This window comes from Eublepharis macularius, chromosome 5 (genome assembly GCF_028583425.1).
Source record: "Eublepharis macularius isolate TG4126 chromosome 5, MPM_Emac_v1.0, whole genome shotgun sequence".
Classification (NCBI taxonomy): Eukaryota; Metazoa; Chordata; class Lepidosauria; order Squamata; family Eublepharidae; genus Eublepharis; species Eublepharis macularius.
In genome coordinates, this window is record NC_072794.1 from 19154307 (window position 1) to 19172599 (window position 18293).

General features: G+C 42.8%; 1 protein-coding gene across 1 annotated transcript; it reads left to right on the forward strand.

Annotated features, from left to right (window-relative positions):
• LOC129330276 (vomeronasal type-2 receptor 26-like) lies at positions 1-16694 on the forward strand. The gene is made up of 6 exons (XM_054980314.1): positions 1-209; positions 1487-1778; positions 2055-2921; positions 12328-12555; positions 14437-14563; positions 15793-16694. The coding sequence occupies exons 1-6, from the start codon at positions 1-3 to the stop codon at positions 16692-16694; spliced, it is 2625 nt and encodes an 874-aa protein (XP_054836289.1).
• The last annotated feature ends 1599 nt before the right edge of the window (positions 16695-18293 follow it).

Below are 18293 nucleotides of genomic sequence, written 5' to 3' on the forward strand. Positions count from 1 at the left end.
ATGTTGGAGCTATGGGTGTTGCTGCTGCTTCTGTCCTGCATTGCACGGAAGATAGATAAGGAGTGCACCATAAAGGAGATTCCTATTCCACATGAATGGTACCAGCCAGGGGACCTCATCATTGGTGGGATCGCTTCGCAGTTCAATTACCAAGTACATGAACAAACGTTTGAAAAATATATTTCTCATGAAATGTTTGAATTCACAGGGTAAAGAAATTATGTATTTTTGCATGCATGTCATGATGATCCTAAATCCTAATAACTGTTCACAGAAATAGCAAAGAGCTGGGAAAATCGATCCACTCTAGCACACACCATTTCAATTCCTTTCTGAATCTTATTCCTATTTTGTATTTGTAGCACATATGAGCTGTCTTCTCCCCTTTCTACATTTTGGTGAGCAGGGAGCAATGAGAAAGAACGAATGTGTGCGTTTTTAATTGACTAGATTTTCATATAGTGAGATAAGTAAATGTTTTAGTTCATGAGAGTATAAAAATGGAAATTAGGGGATGTGAAAAATATCCTTCAATGTTCTACTGTGTATGACATCACAAAATAATGTCTACAGATTTTTAGAAGGAAAATCCAAAATATAGTTTGCACTAACTGTGAATTCTGAGAAAGGCTGAGGCACAAAGAGTAGGGAGAAGTTGTGAACATCACAAATATAATACTAAAAGTGTTCTTGGACAATAGGAAGCTGCTGTACAGATTTCCTAGGGTTGCAAGTTAATGATCTGGAAATATATATTAGTGTAAATCTTGACCCCATGCTTATTGCATATTGGGCAAAGAAAATATATCTTGCCAGGATATATGCTTACCCTAGGAATACAAATTGGCATTCCCAGAATATGTTTGATTTGCACAAAGAGGTTCTTGTTGTGCCCTTTTATCTCCTTGTTAAATGTGTATTTTTCCGTTGACTTTCAACATACTTCCTCCATACCCCAGTGCAGAGTTGCACCAGCCCATTTTATTCTCTCCTGCCTCCTTTCAATTTTTTTCTGCTTCCTTTCTCTACATCTCAGTCACATTGCTTTCTTCTTCACCCAACTAAGTGACCAGTTGATTTCTCTGTACCAAAGCCAGGAGCGATACCAAACTGAAATGAGCTGAGAGGTATCTTGGTGTTTTTTTATATGTATTGATATGACTGTCTGCTAAGGTCAAGAACAGATACATCTATTTAAATGCTGATTGTAACTTAGCAGAATCAGAAGAGAAAAAATGGAGGGAACTTGGGACATTAATTTACTATAATTTACTATAGGAAGTAGTATAACACAGGTACTAACCATAGTATAAAACACATAGTATCCTTAAAACAGGCTGAAGAAAGGGACGTTGCTTGTTTTACCTCGGAGAAATCAGTAACTTGAAAGTGTATACTTATAATAACATAATTTACTTTGAAGCAGAATATATTAAAATGTCATTGAATGATTTGTTGCCAAAATACATTTATTTCTTTTTTGAAGAATGGTAGCAAAGTTTTACCAGCACCCGCTAACTTTGGCATTTGCTGTAGACGAGATTAACAGGAATCCCAAGATTTTGCCTAATGTCACTCTTGGGTTCCATATCTATGACACCTACAATGATGATAAGATGACCTACCGGACTACTCTGGATTTGCTCTGTAAATTGCATAGATATTATCCCAATTATGAATGTGACACCAAGAAAAACTTAATGGCTGTCATAGGGGGACTTGGCTCTGACACCTCCTTCCACATGGCAAAGCTCCTAGGTCGCTACAAGATTCCACAGGTAGGTTCTGTGTATAGAAGAAAGAGAGATTTGGGAAAGTCTTCTTTACTGGGAATGGCTCAGGAGGGAGAGATATTTCTAAGAGAAAAGGGAAATTTATCTAGTGCACAAAGAAATAAAATAGAGACTTGCTCCAAACTGGAAGATGGGGTTCTGGTGGACATGCTCAGAAACTACACAGTAATCCAAAATTTTCAAAACATTCTGCCACAAACAGGCACTGGTGCATATGATAACACATTCCAAGCATCTCTCTCTCTCTCTCTTTTCTTTTAGCTCACCTATGGGTCATTTTCCTCAGAGGACAAGGACAACTCAAAGCCCCCTTCCTTTTACCGGATGGTTCCCAATGAAGCCCATCAGTATGTAGGGATTATCCGGTTACTTCGGCATTTTGGGTGGACATGGATTGGGCTCTTTGCTGAGAATAACAATAGTGGAGAACATTTCATGCAGGAAATGGAACCATTGCTTTTCCAACATGGCATGTGCACGGCCTTCAAAGAAATGATTGTAAACCAAGGGCGCTGGAATACCCGGGAGAATTTAATAAATTTACTTTCCAATGTTTATGCAGCTTTAATAGATAGCAAAGTAAATGCATTTGTCCTCTACGGAGAATCTATGACCGTTATTTCACTGACCTCATTTCTATATCTTGGTAATCATGAATTACTAGAAAATACTTCATTTAGATGGGTGTGGGTTATGACAGCCCAGGTTGATTTTGCATTAGGAGCCATTCAAAGGTTCTGGAGTCTGGAATTCTTCCAGGGTGCCATTTCCTTCTCAGTTCACTCACAAGATCTTCTAGGGTTCCAGACTTTTCTTACAAACATAAAGCCAAATTGGACACAGGGAGATGAATTTCTCAAGGATTTCTGGGAGATAGCATTTGATTGCATGCTTTCAAATTCCCAGGAAACATTTGAAGTTGACGGAATATGTACAGGAGAGGAGAAGCTGGATAGCCTCCCTGGGCCTGTTTTTGAAATGCACATGACTGGCCACAGCTACAGCATCTATAATGCTGTCTACACCATAGCACATGCTCTACATGCCATGTACCTATCCCAATCCAACCGGAGATCAAAGATGAGTGTTGGCAAAAGAGATGGACTTCATGGTCTCCACCCTTGGCAGGTAACACAGAGTGTCTCCAATTTCCTCCAACAATGTACATGTTATTATATACATATTATTCTTTACAAAAAAAAGTGCAGCATCTCAAAATTTCACTCGCCATCCAAAGCCTGAAGTATTGTGAGGAATTTTGCATTTGTGCAGTAACATCATTCAGCATAGCAACTGACCTACTCTCTATACAACACACATATTTGAGTATCTAGCTGTTGTACTAAGAGAGTACTATGGAGACAAGGGTTCAAATTCTGCTTGCGCCATGAAGCTTGCTGCCAGAACTTGGGACTTTCACCCACTCTGAACCTTACATGTCTCAAAGGTTTTTTGGTGAAGGTAAGATACAGGAGGGAACAACCATGTATATAACTCTGAACTCCTTGAAAAAGAATTGTGAGAAGTTGATTGACTACTAAGCCCTGAGCCACTTTGAGTTCTCTTTTTTAAAAGCAGCTCTTATATTGTGCGTGCTGCTGGTGACATCTTTTGACACACAGATCACCAGCATTACATGTAGGAAGGATCATGATGTGGGAGGGTAGGCAGCACGGTATAGCCAGATCTCATCAGATCTTGGAAGCTAAGCAGAATCAGTTTTGGTATTGGGGGGGGGGGGAGGGAACCAAAGAAGATTCTGTAGAGAAAGGCAATGACAAACTACCTCTGTTTCTCACTTGCCTTGAGGAAAGCCCCTTGTTGGGATTGCCATAAGCGAGTAGTGACTTGACGGTATGTACATACATAGTAGCTGATGTGAAAGAACTCTGCTTGATACACTGGAGAGCTGCTGCCAGTCTGGGTAGATAACATTGACCTTGATGCAACAGTGATCTGATTCCGTATATGACAGTTTTGTGTGTACCACTATGTGATGGAATGGGCTTTTAAATGAAAGCTTTAAGTGCAGCACCCAGAGAATGGGATAGGGTTAAAAAAAACTGCCTGAAGGGAGAATGATTGACAGGCTGTTCTTCCCTCTCTGTGATTGGCCCTTGAGAAGGTAACAACTGGTGCTGACAAAATTGTTAGAGGAGTTGAAGTTTGGAATCTGTCCAAGACAGTTAGAATATTAGACTAATAATTCTCTGTGTGAGTAAAAAAGGAAAAGTTTGCCCTAACTGGAACAGCTTTAGGCTTAAAGAAGACTTTTAGTTAAAGTACTTTTAGTTAAAGCTAGCAGTAATTTACACAGACAAGACAGAACTGGGAAGAAGGAGTTGTTGGCAGAGGAAGTGGGTAGTGAAAGGAGACTCCCCTTTAGCCAAGTATCAGGGTTATGTGTTTTGGAGAAGAATAATTCCTGCCAGTGTCCATAAAGGGGTTTTTGGCTCTGAGGAGGACCTTGGGTCTAGTGTAAAGAGAAGAGTGGTGTATTGAATTCAGAACACCTAAGCTGTGTAGGGAACTGTATGAAAGAACCTTGTTAATGTAACCTGTTTTTCAGTTTTTAAAATTCCTTTATTGTTGTTCTTTAAAATGAGCATATTGAGGCAATTACAATAGAAAATTCAATTTACAAGAATAACAATACAATATAGTAATCAAAAATATTAGTGTGCTAGAAGAAATTAAAATTGAAGATAGAATAAACTACAATAACGTCAAAGGAGTTTTAGCTTACTGGTTATACATAAAATCCCAACATGCTTCAGAAAAAGGTGGTTAATGTTTGAAACAACCACCCTCTCACTTTTAAGATCTGTAATGATTGAAACTAAGCTTTAAGAAGATTATTGTGCCTAATCCTTGCAAAGTATTCTGTTCTACAATCAAAATTTACCTCAGCTGATCTTTCCCTGCCTATCTATATACCAACCTTCACTGTTTAACAAACCTGCTTCCTTTTGAACTTTACTCAGCCTCTAGTGCCATTTCATTTTAAGAAGATGTGGGTTCCTGTTTCTACCCTTCCATGTAATTGGGCTGGGATATTAGCCAAAATTATCTTTGTTTTAAAGTGTGGGACAAAAGGAACTTAAATTATACCCAGAGAGCTGTTATCAGAGGCTGCCCAGCCCCAGCAAGCAATCTTGACCCTTTTGGAGGGGAACTCTCCTCACAGTGGGGGAGAGAGTGGCGCTTCCATAATACACTCCAAGTTGACTCTTGTAAAAACTGTCAACATTCCCCTCACTTCTCTTGCCCTGTTGTGCTCAACAGCCAGGAGCATTTTTCTTTTACATTTCTAAAAAAAAAATGTATTTCTCTAAGGTTTGTATCTCCATAGTTAACAAAGCCTTGGCTGATACTATTTTAAATTCAATGTACTCTTCCACTTGATTGAAGATAAAATTGACCAAAGCTTTTACAGCATGTAAAAAACTCATAAGCAATTTTGTCTTCTATGTATGTTCTTACAACATTAATTTGCCTTTGCCCTTTGCCTTTCCTAGCTACTGTGTGAGAAGCTGAGGGTGAGTGGGTTCTGTGTAGCTTGCTAGAGAGTAGTTCTAGTTAAGTTCTGTGTAAGGCTGTTGGGGGCTGAGTGAATTGCTGTTGTTTACTGCTGGTTGCTGTTGCTCTTGGTTACAAGCCCTGCCCCCTAGTGTCCTGGGGGCCTGCTGGGCTAAGCAGGAAGTGACCTTTTGAAACAAAAGGCTCCTCCTTGCCAGAGGGCGAGAGCTAAAGGGCTCTTGGCCTGTGGCTCTTAGCCTGGGGATCTGCCTGAGGGACCTGAAACTCTGCTGGTATACTGGTTCTGCTGGTACTCTAGGTATATATCTGGAAGGCAATCATGTCTACTGACGCCCCCTTCGCAGTCACCTGCATGGAGTGTGCCATGTTTGTTTTCCTCCCAGAAGAGAAGACAGAGTTCACTTGCCAGAAGTGTAAGCTGGTCAGACTTTTGGAAGAAAAGGTTCAGAGCCTGGAGAAGAGGATCACCACCTTTCAGGAGATCAAGGAGGGAGAGGATTTTATTGACAACAGCCTGGGGGCTCTGCACAGCCAAGAGGAGGAAAGTCAAGGAGGAGAAGAAAGAGTCTATCTCCCTTCTGAGCCTCCTCTCAGATCTATGGTACAAACCCAAAGACGTCAATGAAGAAGATGCTCTGGTCCACTTGAGCTCAAGAATCGTTTTGAAGTGCTAGAGATGGTGATGGAGATGAGAGTGGAAGGAGAACTGCAAAGATCTGGAAGAGGGTGTGCAGAAGATATGGGGCCGCATGGAAATGGAAAAAAATGGAAGGTGGTAGTCGTCGGAGACTCTTTGCTCAAGGGATGGAACGCCATGTCTCTGGGCCAGATCCCCTATTCTGAGAGATGTGTTGCTTGCTGGGGGCCAGAATTCAGGATATTACTGACCGGCTGCCAAAACTCATCAAGCCTGTTGATAAGTACCCGTTTGTGCTGATTCATGTGGGAATGAACGACACGGCTGCAAATACTGTTGCAAGAATTAAAGAGGATTATGAAGCTCTTGGAACGCAGTTGAAGACATTGGGGGCTCAGGTGGTATTCTCTTCTATCCTTCCAGTCACAGGAAGAGGAACACGCAGGGAGCAGACCATACTTGAGGTGAATCGTTGGCTGAGTTGGTGGTGCTGGCAGGAGTGCTTTGGGTTCTGGGACCATGGGATAGCTTTTCTTAGAGAAGGCCTTCTAGCACATGATGGGCTTCACCTCTCAAGGGCAGGGAAGAAAACGTTTGGAAAGAACCTGGAGAACTTCATCAGGAGAGCTTTAAACTGATGCCGCAAGGGGAAGGGGACAATCGACATGGTGATTTCAATGACGAAGTGAAAACAGTGGGGATCCACCTGGATAGGAAAGGTCAAACAAAGGTACAAGGCTACAAGTGTCTATATACCAATGCCCAAAGTATGGGCAATAAGAAAGAAGAGCTTTAGCTTCTATTACAAACAGAGGGCTACGATATAGTAGGAATTACTGAGACTTGGTGGGATGATTCCCAAGATTGGAATGTGCTAGTGGATGGGTATGAGTTGTTCAAGAAAAACCAGAAGGGTAGAAGAGGAGGTGGAGTGGCGTTATATGTGAGGAGAGGGCTTGATTGTCAAGAAGTTATGGAGAATGGGGCGGACAGCCCAGCGTAAAGCATATGGGTAGAAATAAGGGGAGGAAAGACAAAGGGTATTATTGTTGGAGTCTGCTACAGACCACCTGACCAGCGAGAAGAAACGGATGCTGCCCTCTTTGAACAGATTGGTAGAGTATCCAGACATCAGAACCTTGTAATTATGGGTGACTTCAACTTCCCCGATGTGTGCTGGGAGACAGGCTCAGCAAAGTGTCATGAATCACACAATTTCCTGACCTGCCTGTCCAATAACTTCCTTTTTCAAAAGGTGGAGGAAGCTACAAGAGGCTCGGCCATACTAGATGAGCTGGGTCTGGCCAGGAGGGATCACTACAATAAGAAAAACTTCTACAGATATGTGAGCAGCAAACGCAAGGTAAAAGAGGCAATTGGACTGCTGTTGGGAGTAGATGGAGAAACTCTGATGCAGGACAGAGAAAAAGCAGACAGGCTTAATGATTTTTTTGCCTCTGTTTTCTCCCTGAAGAACTCAGGCACATCTAGAGATAGCAGAAAATGTGGCAGGACATCTGAGTGGCTAATTGACATTGACAGAGAGGTTGTGAAGAGGCATCTGGCTGCATTGGATGAATACAAATCCCCTGAGCTGGATGGGGTGCACCCAAGAATGCTGAAAGAACTTTCTAGAGAACTTGCAGAACCCTTGTCCATCATCTTCAAGGCCTCCTGGAGGACTGGGGATGTGCCACAAGATTGGAGAAGAGCAAATGTTATCCCAATCTTTACGAAAGGGAAAAAGGATGACCCGGGAAACTACAGGCCAGTCAGTCTGACTTCTGTTGCTGGGAAGATATTAGAACAGATTTTAAAGGGATCAATCCGTAAGCATCTGAAGGACCGCTCAGTGATCCGGGGAAGTCAGCATGGTTTTGTTCCTAACAGATCTTGCCAGACCAACCTGGTTTCCTTCTTTGATCGAGTGACCAGCTTACTGGATCAGTGGAACTCTGTTGACGTGATTTATCTAGATTTCAGTAAAGCTTTTGATAAGGTCCCCCATGACATTCTGATGGGCAAACTGGAAGACTGTGGAGTGGACTATAGGACAGTTCGGTGGATAGGAAACTGGTTGGAGGACCGCACTCAAAGAGTGGTGGTCAATGGTGTTTCATCAGATTGGAGGGAGGTGTCCAGTGGGCTGCCACAGGGCTCGGTTTTGGGCCCAGTACTTTTCAATATTTTTATCAATGATCTGGATGAAGGAGTGGAAAGGCTGCTCATTAAATTTGCTGATGATACAATATTGGGAGCGGTAGCAAACACCCAAGAAGATAGAATTAAAATTCAACAAGACCTGAATACTCTGGAGAAGTGGGCAGCTGTGAATAGGATGCAATTCAACAAAGACAAGTGCACAGTATTACATCTGGGCCACAAAAATGGGAAGCACAAATACTGGATGGGGGATACACTTCTGGGCAGTAGTATATGTGAAAGGGATCTTGGGGTAAGAGTGGACTGTAAACTAAATATGAGCAGTCAGTGTGATGCGGTGGCAAAAAAGGCTAATTCAATCCTGGGTTGTATCAAAGGGGCCATAGCATCGAAATCACAGGAGGTCAAAGCACCTCTCTATACTGCCTTGGTCAGGCCACACCTGGAGTATTGTGTGCAGTTCTGGAGGCCTCACTTCAAAAAGGATGTGACCAAAATCGAGGGGGTGCAGAGGAGAGTGATGAGGATGATCAGGGGTCTGGAGACTGAGCCCTATGAGGAAAGGCTGAGGGCCTTGGGAATGTTTAGTTTGGAGAAGAGGAGGTTGAGGGGGGACATAATTGCTCTCTTTAAATATTTGAAAGGCTGTCATTTGGAGGAGGGCAAGGAGCTGTTCCAGTTGGCAGCAGAGGGTAGGACACGAAGCAATGGGCTTAAATTACATGCACAAAGGTACCGGCTGGATATTAGGAAGAACTTTGTCGTGGTCAGAGTAGCTCAAAAGTGGAATCAGCTGCCTAAGGAGGTGGTGAGCTCCCCCTCACTGGCAGTTTTCAAGAAGAGGCCGGGTGAATACTTGTCAGAAATGCTTTAGGCTGATCCTTCACTGGGCAGGGGGCTGGACTAGATGGTCTGTATGGCCCCTTCCAACTCTATGATTCTATGAACAATACAACTTCTAACAACCTGAATGGAAACTGACTCCCGTTTTCTTACCTGCAAACCCTTTAGAAACATAGAATCACCACCAAATTAGATTTCTAGCTGTAAAAATGTTTCCTGGCTTTATTGTAAGCTCTTGGGTGCAAAAATTGTTTCGAAGAAGAGGACAGCCATAGTGTCCTAATACGTACTGAACCCATACTGGGCTTGTTGAATACCAAAATGCTGATTTTTTATTGATATTTCAGAAGTGCTGAACTTGATAGAAAAACTCTGATATGAATAGGTTAAGTGAGCATTCTTAGGGAAAGTTTGTCACCTTTGAAAAGGACCGTACAAGTAGGGCTTAAAATTGCTTCATGTGATTTTCTAGTGTTTTGCTAACTGAATGATTGTTCAAATTCTCTGCAGTAATTTATTTCATGCCAAGCCAATTCATTGGTGGGAACTAGCCTATAATCTCCTTCTGTCAAACAACAAATTTGCTTTTGCTTTTGATTTGAATACTCTTAATGACTTCCATTCTTACTTCATTTGGCTAAGCGCTAGTGAGTCTTAATTCAAACATGATGAAATGCCTTCTATTAAGAGTAAAAGAAATGTCACAAAATGCTGTAGAAGCATTCCAGTTCACCAGAACTCTCCTGATTCAATGTCAAAGAACAAACAAAAAGAAAACATGGGCGAGGAGAGATGTTTCAGGCCATGATGCTATGGTCTCTGCTTTACTTCATGCATAAGATGCCCTGCGGATCATAGAATCATAGGGTTGGAAAGGACTTCCAGGGTCATCCAGTACAACCCCCTGCACACTGCAGGAAATTCGCAACTACCCCCCACATATAACGACCCCTGCTCCATGCCCAGAAGAATGCAAAACAATGTCAGGATTAGACATGGGCACGAACGGGGGGAAAACCCAAACACCCTGTTCATCATTCGGTACCATCCACAAACAACGAACGACGAACATGGACGAACATGAACTGTTCCCGGACATGTTTGTTGTTCGTGGGGGCCAGAACCCCCACCCCCACCCCAAACCCCTCACTGAGCTCCCCCTCTCCTCAAACCCACTTACCTGGCCCTTTAAAGAGCCCTTTAAACTATCAGCTGGCAGGCAGCAGGGGGGATTTCCCCCTGCCACTTGCCAGCTGATATTTTAAAGGGCCCTTTCCTGCCATGTGTAAGGGGCAGGGCCATTTAAACATCCCACAAACTGACCTTCCCAATGTCCAATATCTACCAAATTTGCAGGGATCATAGTCCTCACTGTCCTCTGAAGACCTCCCAAGTTTCAGAGAGATTCCCCCCAGGAAAGGCATGATCCACGGGTCTCCCCCTTGGCTGTCATTTTCTCTTCACAGGGGCAAAACAGGACTCTCTGCTGGAAGTACTTTGAAGTGTTAGAGCCAGAAGGAAAGCCAGAAGGAGTTCAGACAGAATTCAGTCCCTCCCAGCCTCCGGTTGCCAACAGGATTGATTGCAGCAGGTGCCAGACTGTCTGGCTTGCTGAACGGCTGTCGAAGGCAACAAACAATGCTTGCAATGACCACCTGTTCATTTAGGATAGGTCCTCATGAACAGCTTGTTCAAGAACAGCAGATTAGGCTGTTCATTGGTTTTTTCTGTTCGTAATGCTGTTCATGCCCATGTCTCGTCAGGATCCCTAGCCAAACTGGCCTAAGGAAAATGGCTACCTGGCCCCAAATTAGTGATCGGCATTACCCTGGGCATATAAGAAGGGGCCACGAGAACTCATCACTGAAGTAACCCTTCCTGCCCTCCATCTCATGATCTGCCTTGATTCACAGAATAAGCGTTGCTGTCACATGGCCATCTAGCCTCTGCTTAAACAACTCCAAAGAAGGAGAGCCCGAGGAAGCTTGTTCCTCTGAGGGACTGCTCTAACTGTCAGGATGTTCTTCCTAATGTTTAGTTGAAAACTCTTTTGATTTAATTTCAACCCACTGGTTCTGGTCCAACCTTCTGGGACAATGGAAAACAAGTCCATGCCGTCCTCTATATGACAGCCCTCCAAGTACTTGAAGATGGTTATCATATCACAGTCCTCTCCAGGTTAAACATACTGGGTGTCATGAGCCAGCCTCAACCTCACGTGCATCAGCCTGGAATGGCTACCTTGCCCCAGAGTCCTCCTCAGAGGACAAGGAGCTGGAAGAGCCAGCATAGTCTACTCTAGAGCCAGCCATGATGGCTGTAGCACCAGAAGAAACCCAGGAGGAGCAGCCAGGAATCTCTGTGGAGGCTGTTGGAAACGAAGACTCCCACAGAATCAGAGAGAAAACTAAGCTGCCCGGGCCAGTTGAGAAGAGGAAAAGTAAAGCAAAGGCAGCTGTGTGGGAGAGAGGGAGAGTGCTCACTTGCAGACACAGCACAGGGTGAGGCTTTCTGAGAACGAGGAAAGACTATCAGAGGAAGAAGCAACACCTGCACCTCATTAGAGCAGCAATAAAAGGGAGCAATAAAAGCAACTTAGTTTGCTACCTCTTGTGACTTGAGTCTGGAAGCCTGTCACCTCACTCCACTCCCTGCTCCCCTTTTGGGCTGATCTCCTGGATTTTGACTTCGGCTTGCATTGGACCTGTCACCTGCCTACCCTCATGTGGACTGATTGCTTTGGACTGGACCTGGACCACTGACTCCTGCTGTAACCAACTGCCTTGCTGGTCTGGCCCACCAGTGAGCTAACCTGCCCAGCTGACCCCCCAGCATGCGCACCCTGGCCAGAGGGCAACACTGAGCCCCTTCAACCTTTCCTCATAGGTCTTGGTCTCCAGAACCTCATCATCTTCGATATATTGTCGAAGGCTTTCACAGCTGGAGAACAATGGTTGTTGTGGATTTTCCGGGATGTATAGCCATGGTCTTGGCAAGCCGTGTCAAGACCACGGCTATACAGCCCGGAAAATTCACAGCTCATCATCTTTGTTGCTCTCCTCTGGACACATTCCAACTTGTCTATATCCTTCCTAAATTGTGGTACCCAAAACTGAATACAATACTCTAGATGAGGTCTAAACAAAGCAGAGTAGACGTAATTAGATGAGTTTGTATGGGCTGGAAGTGGTTTCTAGTTTTAAAAACAGGTCTGTAGTGTATGTTTTTTCTACAACAGAAAAGCCTCTGCTTTGTCAAGATGGGTCTAAATGAAACTTTATCAGCAAAGAAAGCTTTGTAAGTCTGGATAAATCTCTAACATGATGTTATTTTTTCATCTGTTCTCTCTAGCTCCACCCATTTCTTCAACGTGTTTCATTTAACAACTCAGCAGGAGAAACCGTGTCTTTTAATGATAATAAGGAAATAGGAAGTGGATTTGATGTTATGAATTTCATGGTATTCCCCAACAAGTCCTACAGTAGAGTGAAAATTGGAAAGGTGGATCTTGATGCTTTGGAAGGAAAGGAACTGATCATTGATGATGAAAGAATTCTGTGGCCAAGTCGTTTTAACCAGGTGCGTACTCTGGAATGTTCTCAGAGGCTCATCCATTGCTGGACTGGGTTATCCAATGTTAGGGGTTTCCTTTTCTGTGTACCAGGATTCCTATCATGGAAGGTTTGATTATGATGAATTCAGGGATACGTTTCACCTACAAAAACAACAGTGCAATAATCTGTCAAGTATCTCCACTCCTAACTATTTAAAAGCTCTATATCTGTACACGTTCTTAGTTATATTTCAAATATTTCTCAAAAAACTAGTAGTTTTATGAGAGAATCAGATATATTTCAGAATATCTCTCCCAGTGGTAAAACATTCACTCAGAGCTTCTCTTTCCCTTCATGTCCACAGCTGCCTGCATGTCTGGAAGTGCAAGTCTTTTGCTGCTAGCTGAAGGGCAAGAGCTTAAGCGTCCTTGGATGCAAGCCTCTGGCTTTAAGTTGTCTACTCAATGGTTCTTGGATCTCCCCCCCCTCCCCCTTGGTTTAGTGTCATATATTTGTTTTTTTCTTTTATTATTTTTTCCCTATAACATATGTGAGTTTCCAATGGTGTGTGTGTGGGGGGGGGGGGGCGTGCATCATTTATATGCCTAGGTATAGAAAGGCTTTGATTGGTTCTATAAGATGCTAGGCGAGAGAGCCAATCTCATTTTCAAAGATCAGACACCAGAAAGAGCATCTGCCAGGATTAGCATTGCTTCTCCCTGAAATGCAACAATTCATTTCTTTGTATTGTCGAAGGCTTTCACGGCTGGAGAACGATGGTTGTTGTGGGTTTTCCGGGCTGTACGGCCGTGGTCTTGGCATTGTAGTTCCTGACGTTTCACCAGCAGCTGTGGCTGGCATCTTCAGAGGTGTAGCACCAAAAGACAGAGATCTCTCAGTGTCACTTCATTTCTTTTCTTTTTAAGAATTTGGAGTATGTTACAATCAGTTCTGCTCTGATTAAAAGAGAAATTTGAAAAGAGGAGGAGCAGGAAAGTTCTACAAAATCTCAAATTTTCGTTCTTCAGACGCTCAATGTTCTTCAGATGTCTACCCCAACCTTCTAACCATTCTGCTAAGCATCCTGTGGTGCATTTTTAAAAAAAGATTGAAAGGCTGAAATTACTACACAGTGCATAGCTAAGTAACAGAGAACTAGAAAGAGAAATTAAATAGATAATGAGACATTCATTTTCTTAAGGAGAAAAGGCCAACGAGGAATCACTGTCTATATCTAAAAAAGGAGATCTTGGAAAAGGAAATTCCATTCTTCTTAACCAGCCATCATTGGGGGGGGGGGGACCATCATTTATATGCCTAGGTATCTATAGACTTTATTGTTTCTATAGGATGCTAGGCAAGAAGGTCAATTTCAATTCCAAAGATCAGACACCAGAAAGAGCATCTGCCATGATTAGCATTGCTTTTCCATGAAATCCAATTCATTCTTTTCTTTTTTAGAAATTTGGAGTATGTTTCAAATAAGTTCTGCTCTGATTGAAAGAGAAATTTGAAAAGAGGAGGAGCAGGAATGGAGGTTCAACAAAATCTCAGATTTTCATTCTGCAGATGCTCAGAGGCAGGCAGTTTCTACCCTACCCTTCCTACCCTAAGCATCCTAATATTCTGCTAAGTACCCTATGGTGTGTTAAAAAAAACCCTGAAAAGGCTGAAATTACTACACAGTGCATCCAGTGGTAACAGAAAACTAGAAAGAGAAATCAAACAGATAATGAGAAATTTGTCTCGTTAAAGAGAAAAGGAGAACAAGAGGAATCACTGGCTATATCCAAGGGGATTTTGGAAAAAGAAATCCACTCTTCTTAACAACACTAGCCATGATGATCAGTTTTTTAAAAAAAGTCTCATGTCTTCCATCCTAAAGTCCTTTCATGTTTTTCGACAGGTGGTGCCCGTTTCAGTGTGCAATGACTACTGTCAGCGTGGTTCTCAGAGGCAAAAAAAGGAAGGGGAGAAATTTTGCTGCTACGATTGTGTTCCTTGCCCAGAAGGAAAGATTTCAAATCAGAAAGGTAAGTGATGGCATGTACACTTCAGCACATGAAGTTAATTCTCTAATAAAGGGGCTTTGACTCTTGAAAGTTCATTCCCTGGAAATCTAGTTAGTCTTTAAGGTGCTATTGGACCTGAATCTTGCTCTTCCAGACTATGGAGCACAGGTTGTACATAGGAGTACATATTTAAAGCTGCAGATAATATGTAAGGCAATATAGTGATAAAGTCTATGGTCCTGAACTCATTAGCAAAGCACCTGAGAACCTATCCCTACAGTACAGCCCTTCCATTTGAGTAAAAAGCTTTTTTGAATAATTCGGTTTTGCATCGTTCACGAAAAGCCAGGAGAGTGGTGGCTCTTCTAGTCATCATTTTTGCTGATCGTATTTTTTTAAAAAATCATAGAAATGTTGGCTGGGATCATAAGCCTTACTTCAGTTTGCACTTTGTGGCAGGGATATTACTCTGCTGTGAGTGCATTCCTCTGAAGGGGGAGGGCTTTTGAGCTCATAGAATCACATTGGTCTGGTGTCAGAGGAAGTATCAAGCATAGGAGGAACATGAGGGCTGCCTCCACAACAACCTCAAAAGCACCAGAGAAAGTAAGACTAAGGATCCACACCAGCACAGGTTAAACTACAGATTGGTTTGGGGTCAGTTGCATAAAAATGTCCAAAACTGCAGTTCAAATCGAGTCAGTGCCTAAATGCGAGTATAAATTTCATTATATAGCAGGAAAACCATAAAAAAGAAATGAATGGGAACACCATCAATAAAAATGCCTTACTATGCAATCCTAAAAAGAGTTACTCCAGTCTAAGCCCATTGAAATCAGTGGGCTTAGACTGGAGCGATTCTTCTTAGGATTGCTCTGTTGGTGCCTGAAATACGTCAACAGCTTCAAAAGTGGTCTTGGAGATGAAGGCAGAGGGAATTGACAAAAATATCTCAGTTTCCATTGCTCCAGCCCCACCCCTCCCCAAAAACAGCAGGGGAAGTCAATTGTATGAGGGAGAAGGAACAGAAGGGGGAGGAACGAATTCTAATCAGATTACATATGGAAATGAAAAATTCAAGTAAACATACTTTACATTGTGTAAATGATTAAATATAAATAATTACTTCTACTTTAAATGCAACAGATAAATAGCATGTACAGATTTGTACAACAAGAACAACTTCATTTGGAAATAAATCAGCTATGTGTTAGCACTGAAAGAGCTCTTTTCTCTCTTTTTCCTTTTAGATATGGAGGATTGTATTAAATGTCCAGAAGATCACTATCCAAGCAAGGACCAAGTTGAATGTATCCTCAAAACAATCAGTTTTCTGTCTCATGAAGAGCACCTTGGGATTGGTTTAGTCTCATTTACAGCTTCTTTTTCCATAATCACAATGGTGGTGCTGGGAATTTTTGTCAGGTACAGAGAGACACCCATAGTCAAAGCCAACAACAGGGATATCACCTACACCCTACTAATCTCTCTGTTGCTCTGCTTTGTTTCTTCTTTGTTGTTCCTCGGACAACCTACAACAGTGATCTGTTTCCTCCGACAATCTGCTTTTGGCATTGTCTTCTCAGTGGCTGTTTCTTGTATCCTTGCCAAAACTATCACAGTGGTTGTGGCTTTCATGGCCACCAAACCAGGGTCCAGCATGAAGAAGTGGGTGGGGAAAAGACTGACCAACTCCATTATCCTTCTTTGCACCCTGATTCAAGCAAGCATTTGTACTGTTTGGTTAGCAGCCTCTCCCCCATTCCCAGATTTAGACATGCAGTCCCAGAAGAGAGAGATGGTAGCAGAATGTAATGAAGGGTCTGCCATCATGTTTTACAGTGTTTTGGGCTACTTAGGACTTCTGTCTCTCATCAGCTTGACTGTGGCTTTCCAAGCCAGGAAGTTGCCCGACAGTTTCAACGAAGCCAAGTTCATCACCTTCAGCATGTTGATCTTTTGCAGTGTTTGGTTGTGTTTTGTTCCAACCTACCTGAGCACCAAAGGGAAATACATGGTAGCCGTGGAGATCTTCTCCATCTTGGCTTCCAGTGCTGGGCTACTGGGTTGTATCTTTTCCCCCAAGTGTTACCTTATTATTTTAAGGCCTGAGTTGAACAAAAGGGAACAGATGATACGAAGAATGAAGTAATGAATTAATGAAGCTAACCTTTGCTCACTGACTCTCTTCCTAATGAGCAAAGGGGAAAAGGTAGTTTCTCCCCTCCTCCTCCCTTGAGTAGACACCCATAGAGGCTTTGGCAGAATCTCTCCATTCTCACTTTCTGGTCTCCTGCTTTGAGAGAATGACTCAGCTCCATAAGGGCAGTAGTTGGACAGACCCTCTGTCACTGATTACCCCTCCCTCCTTCCAGTTCTCATTATGTGAGAACAAAGTGCCTTTTGCAATTACATTTGTTTTTTGTGAGAACAAAGTGCCCTTTGCAATTGCATTTGCTTACATGGGAGGAAATGGGTCTGGCATATAATTCCACACCTTTTTTTAGCCTGTTAAGATACGTCACACTGGCGGGAAGGTGGCATGGTATAGCCCAATCTCATCAGATCTCGGAAGCTAGGCAGGGTAGGATGGGAGACCACTGAGGAAGACTCTGCAGAGGAAGGCACTGAGAAACCACCACTGCTTCTCAGTTGCCTTGGAAGCCCCTTGCTAGGGTCACAATAAATCAGTTGTGAGTGACTTGAAGGCACTTTACACACACTCAAGGTAAGCCACAGTGTATAAAGAATTAGTAATCAATAAATTAGTATTCCAGCCCTCAATGCTGTTCTGGTAACTGGACAATCTGAAAAAAATTTCTCTGCTTGATTAAAAGGGAGGCCTGAATAGAATCTGAATAAAAACATTTGACTCACAAAATGACTGCAGTCCTAAACACACTGACGAACAAGTTATTTCCACTCAGAGCTTTTTTTTGGCCTGGAACACAACAGAATGCCATTTCGGCTCCTCTAGAAAATGGCCATGAGACCATTAAACTTTAAAATCCTCCTCTTGATCCATCTGACTGCTGATAGTCAGTTGGAACAAGGGAGGGAGTGTAAAGAAAAAATGTTTAAGAGTATAGGAAGCCCTTTTGAGAGCTAGGTTGGAGGCTTCCTTGGCTGGAGAAATTCCCTCCCCCCTTTTGGAGAGGCTTTTCACTTTTGCTAGCAGTAAGTTATGTATGCTCTGTCCTTGAGTCAAGATAAGCTGTTCTTACTAGCTAATTGGTAATTAACTTCACACCTGTAGTTTGGGGCCCGTGTGCCAAGAGCTGCAGACCTTCCACACGTCCCTTTGCGCACTTGTCAGGTGATGTGGTCAGGCTGGGAGTGGGTGTGGTCAGGCCTGCCTGACTTTGGTTCCAGCTTGAACCAATATAAACTGGCTGTTAACCAACATGGAGAAGCTTATGTCGAGTGTCTACCTTAGACCTCTGCTTATGCCCTTTTGCTTTGTTTCTGGCTCTATTTGTTGAGAAGGACTGAAGCTCCATCTTTTGCCTTGCTGTTTTGTGGAATTTTTGCTTGCTACAACTGAGAAACCAACTTGCTTTGCCTCCTAAGAATTTACTGTGGTATGTAGAGCTTACTGCTGTAGGTTTTTTTTTGTTTGTACTCACTTTTTGTCTTGTGTGTGATGACCCTGCACCTGGAATTAATAAACCTTTATATTTTTATCTTGTGTGGGTTATTAAGACTCTGAAGCCTCACTGCTATAAAACCTTTGTTGAACTCACCCTATGTG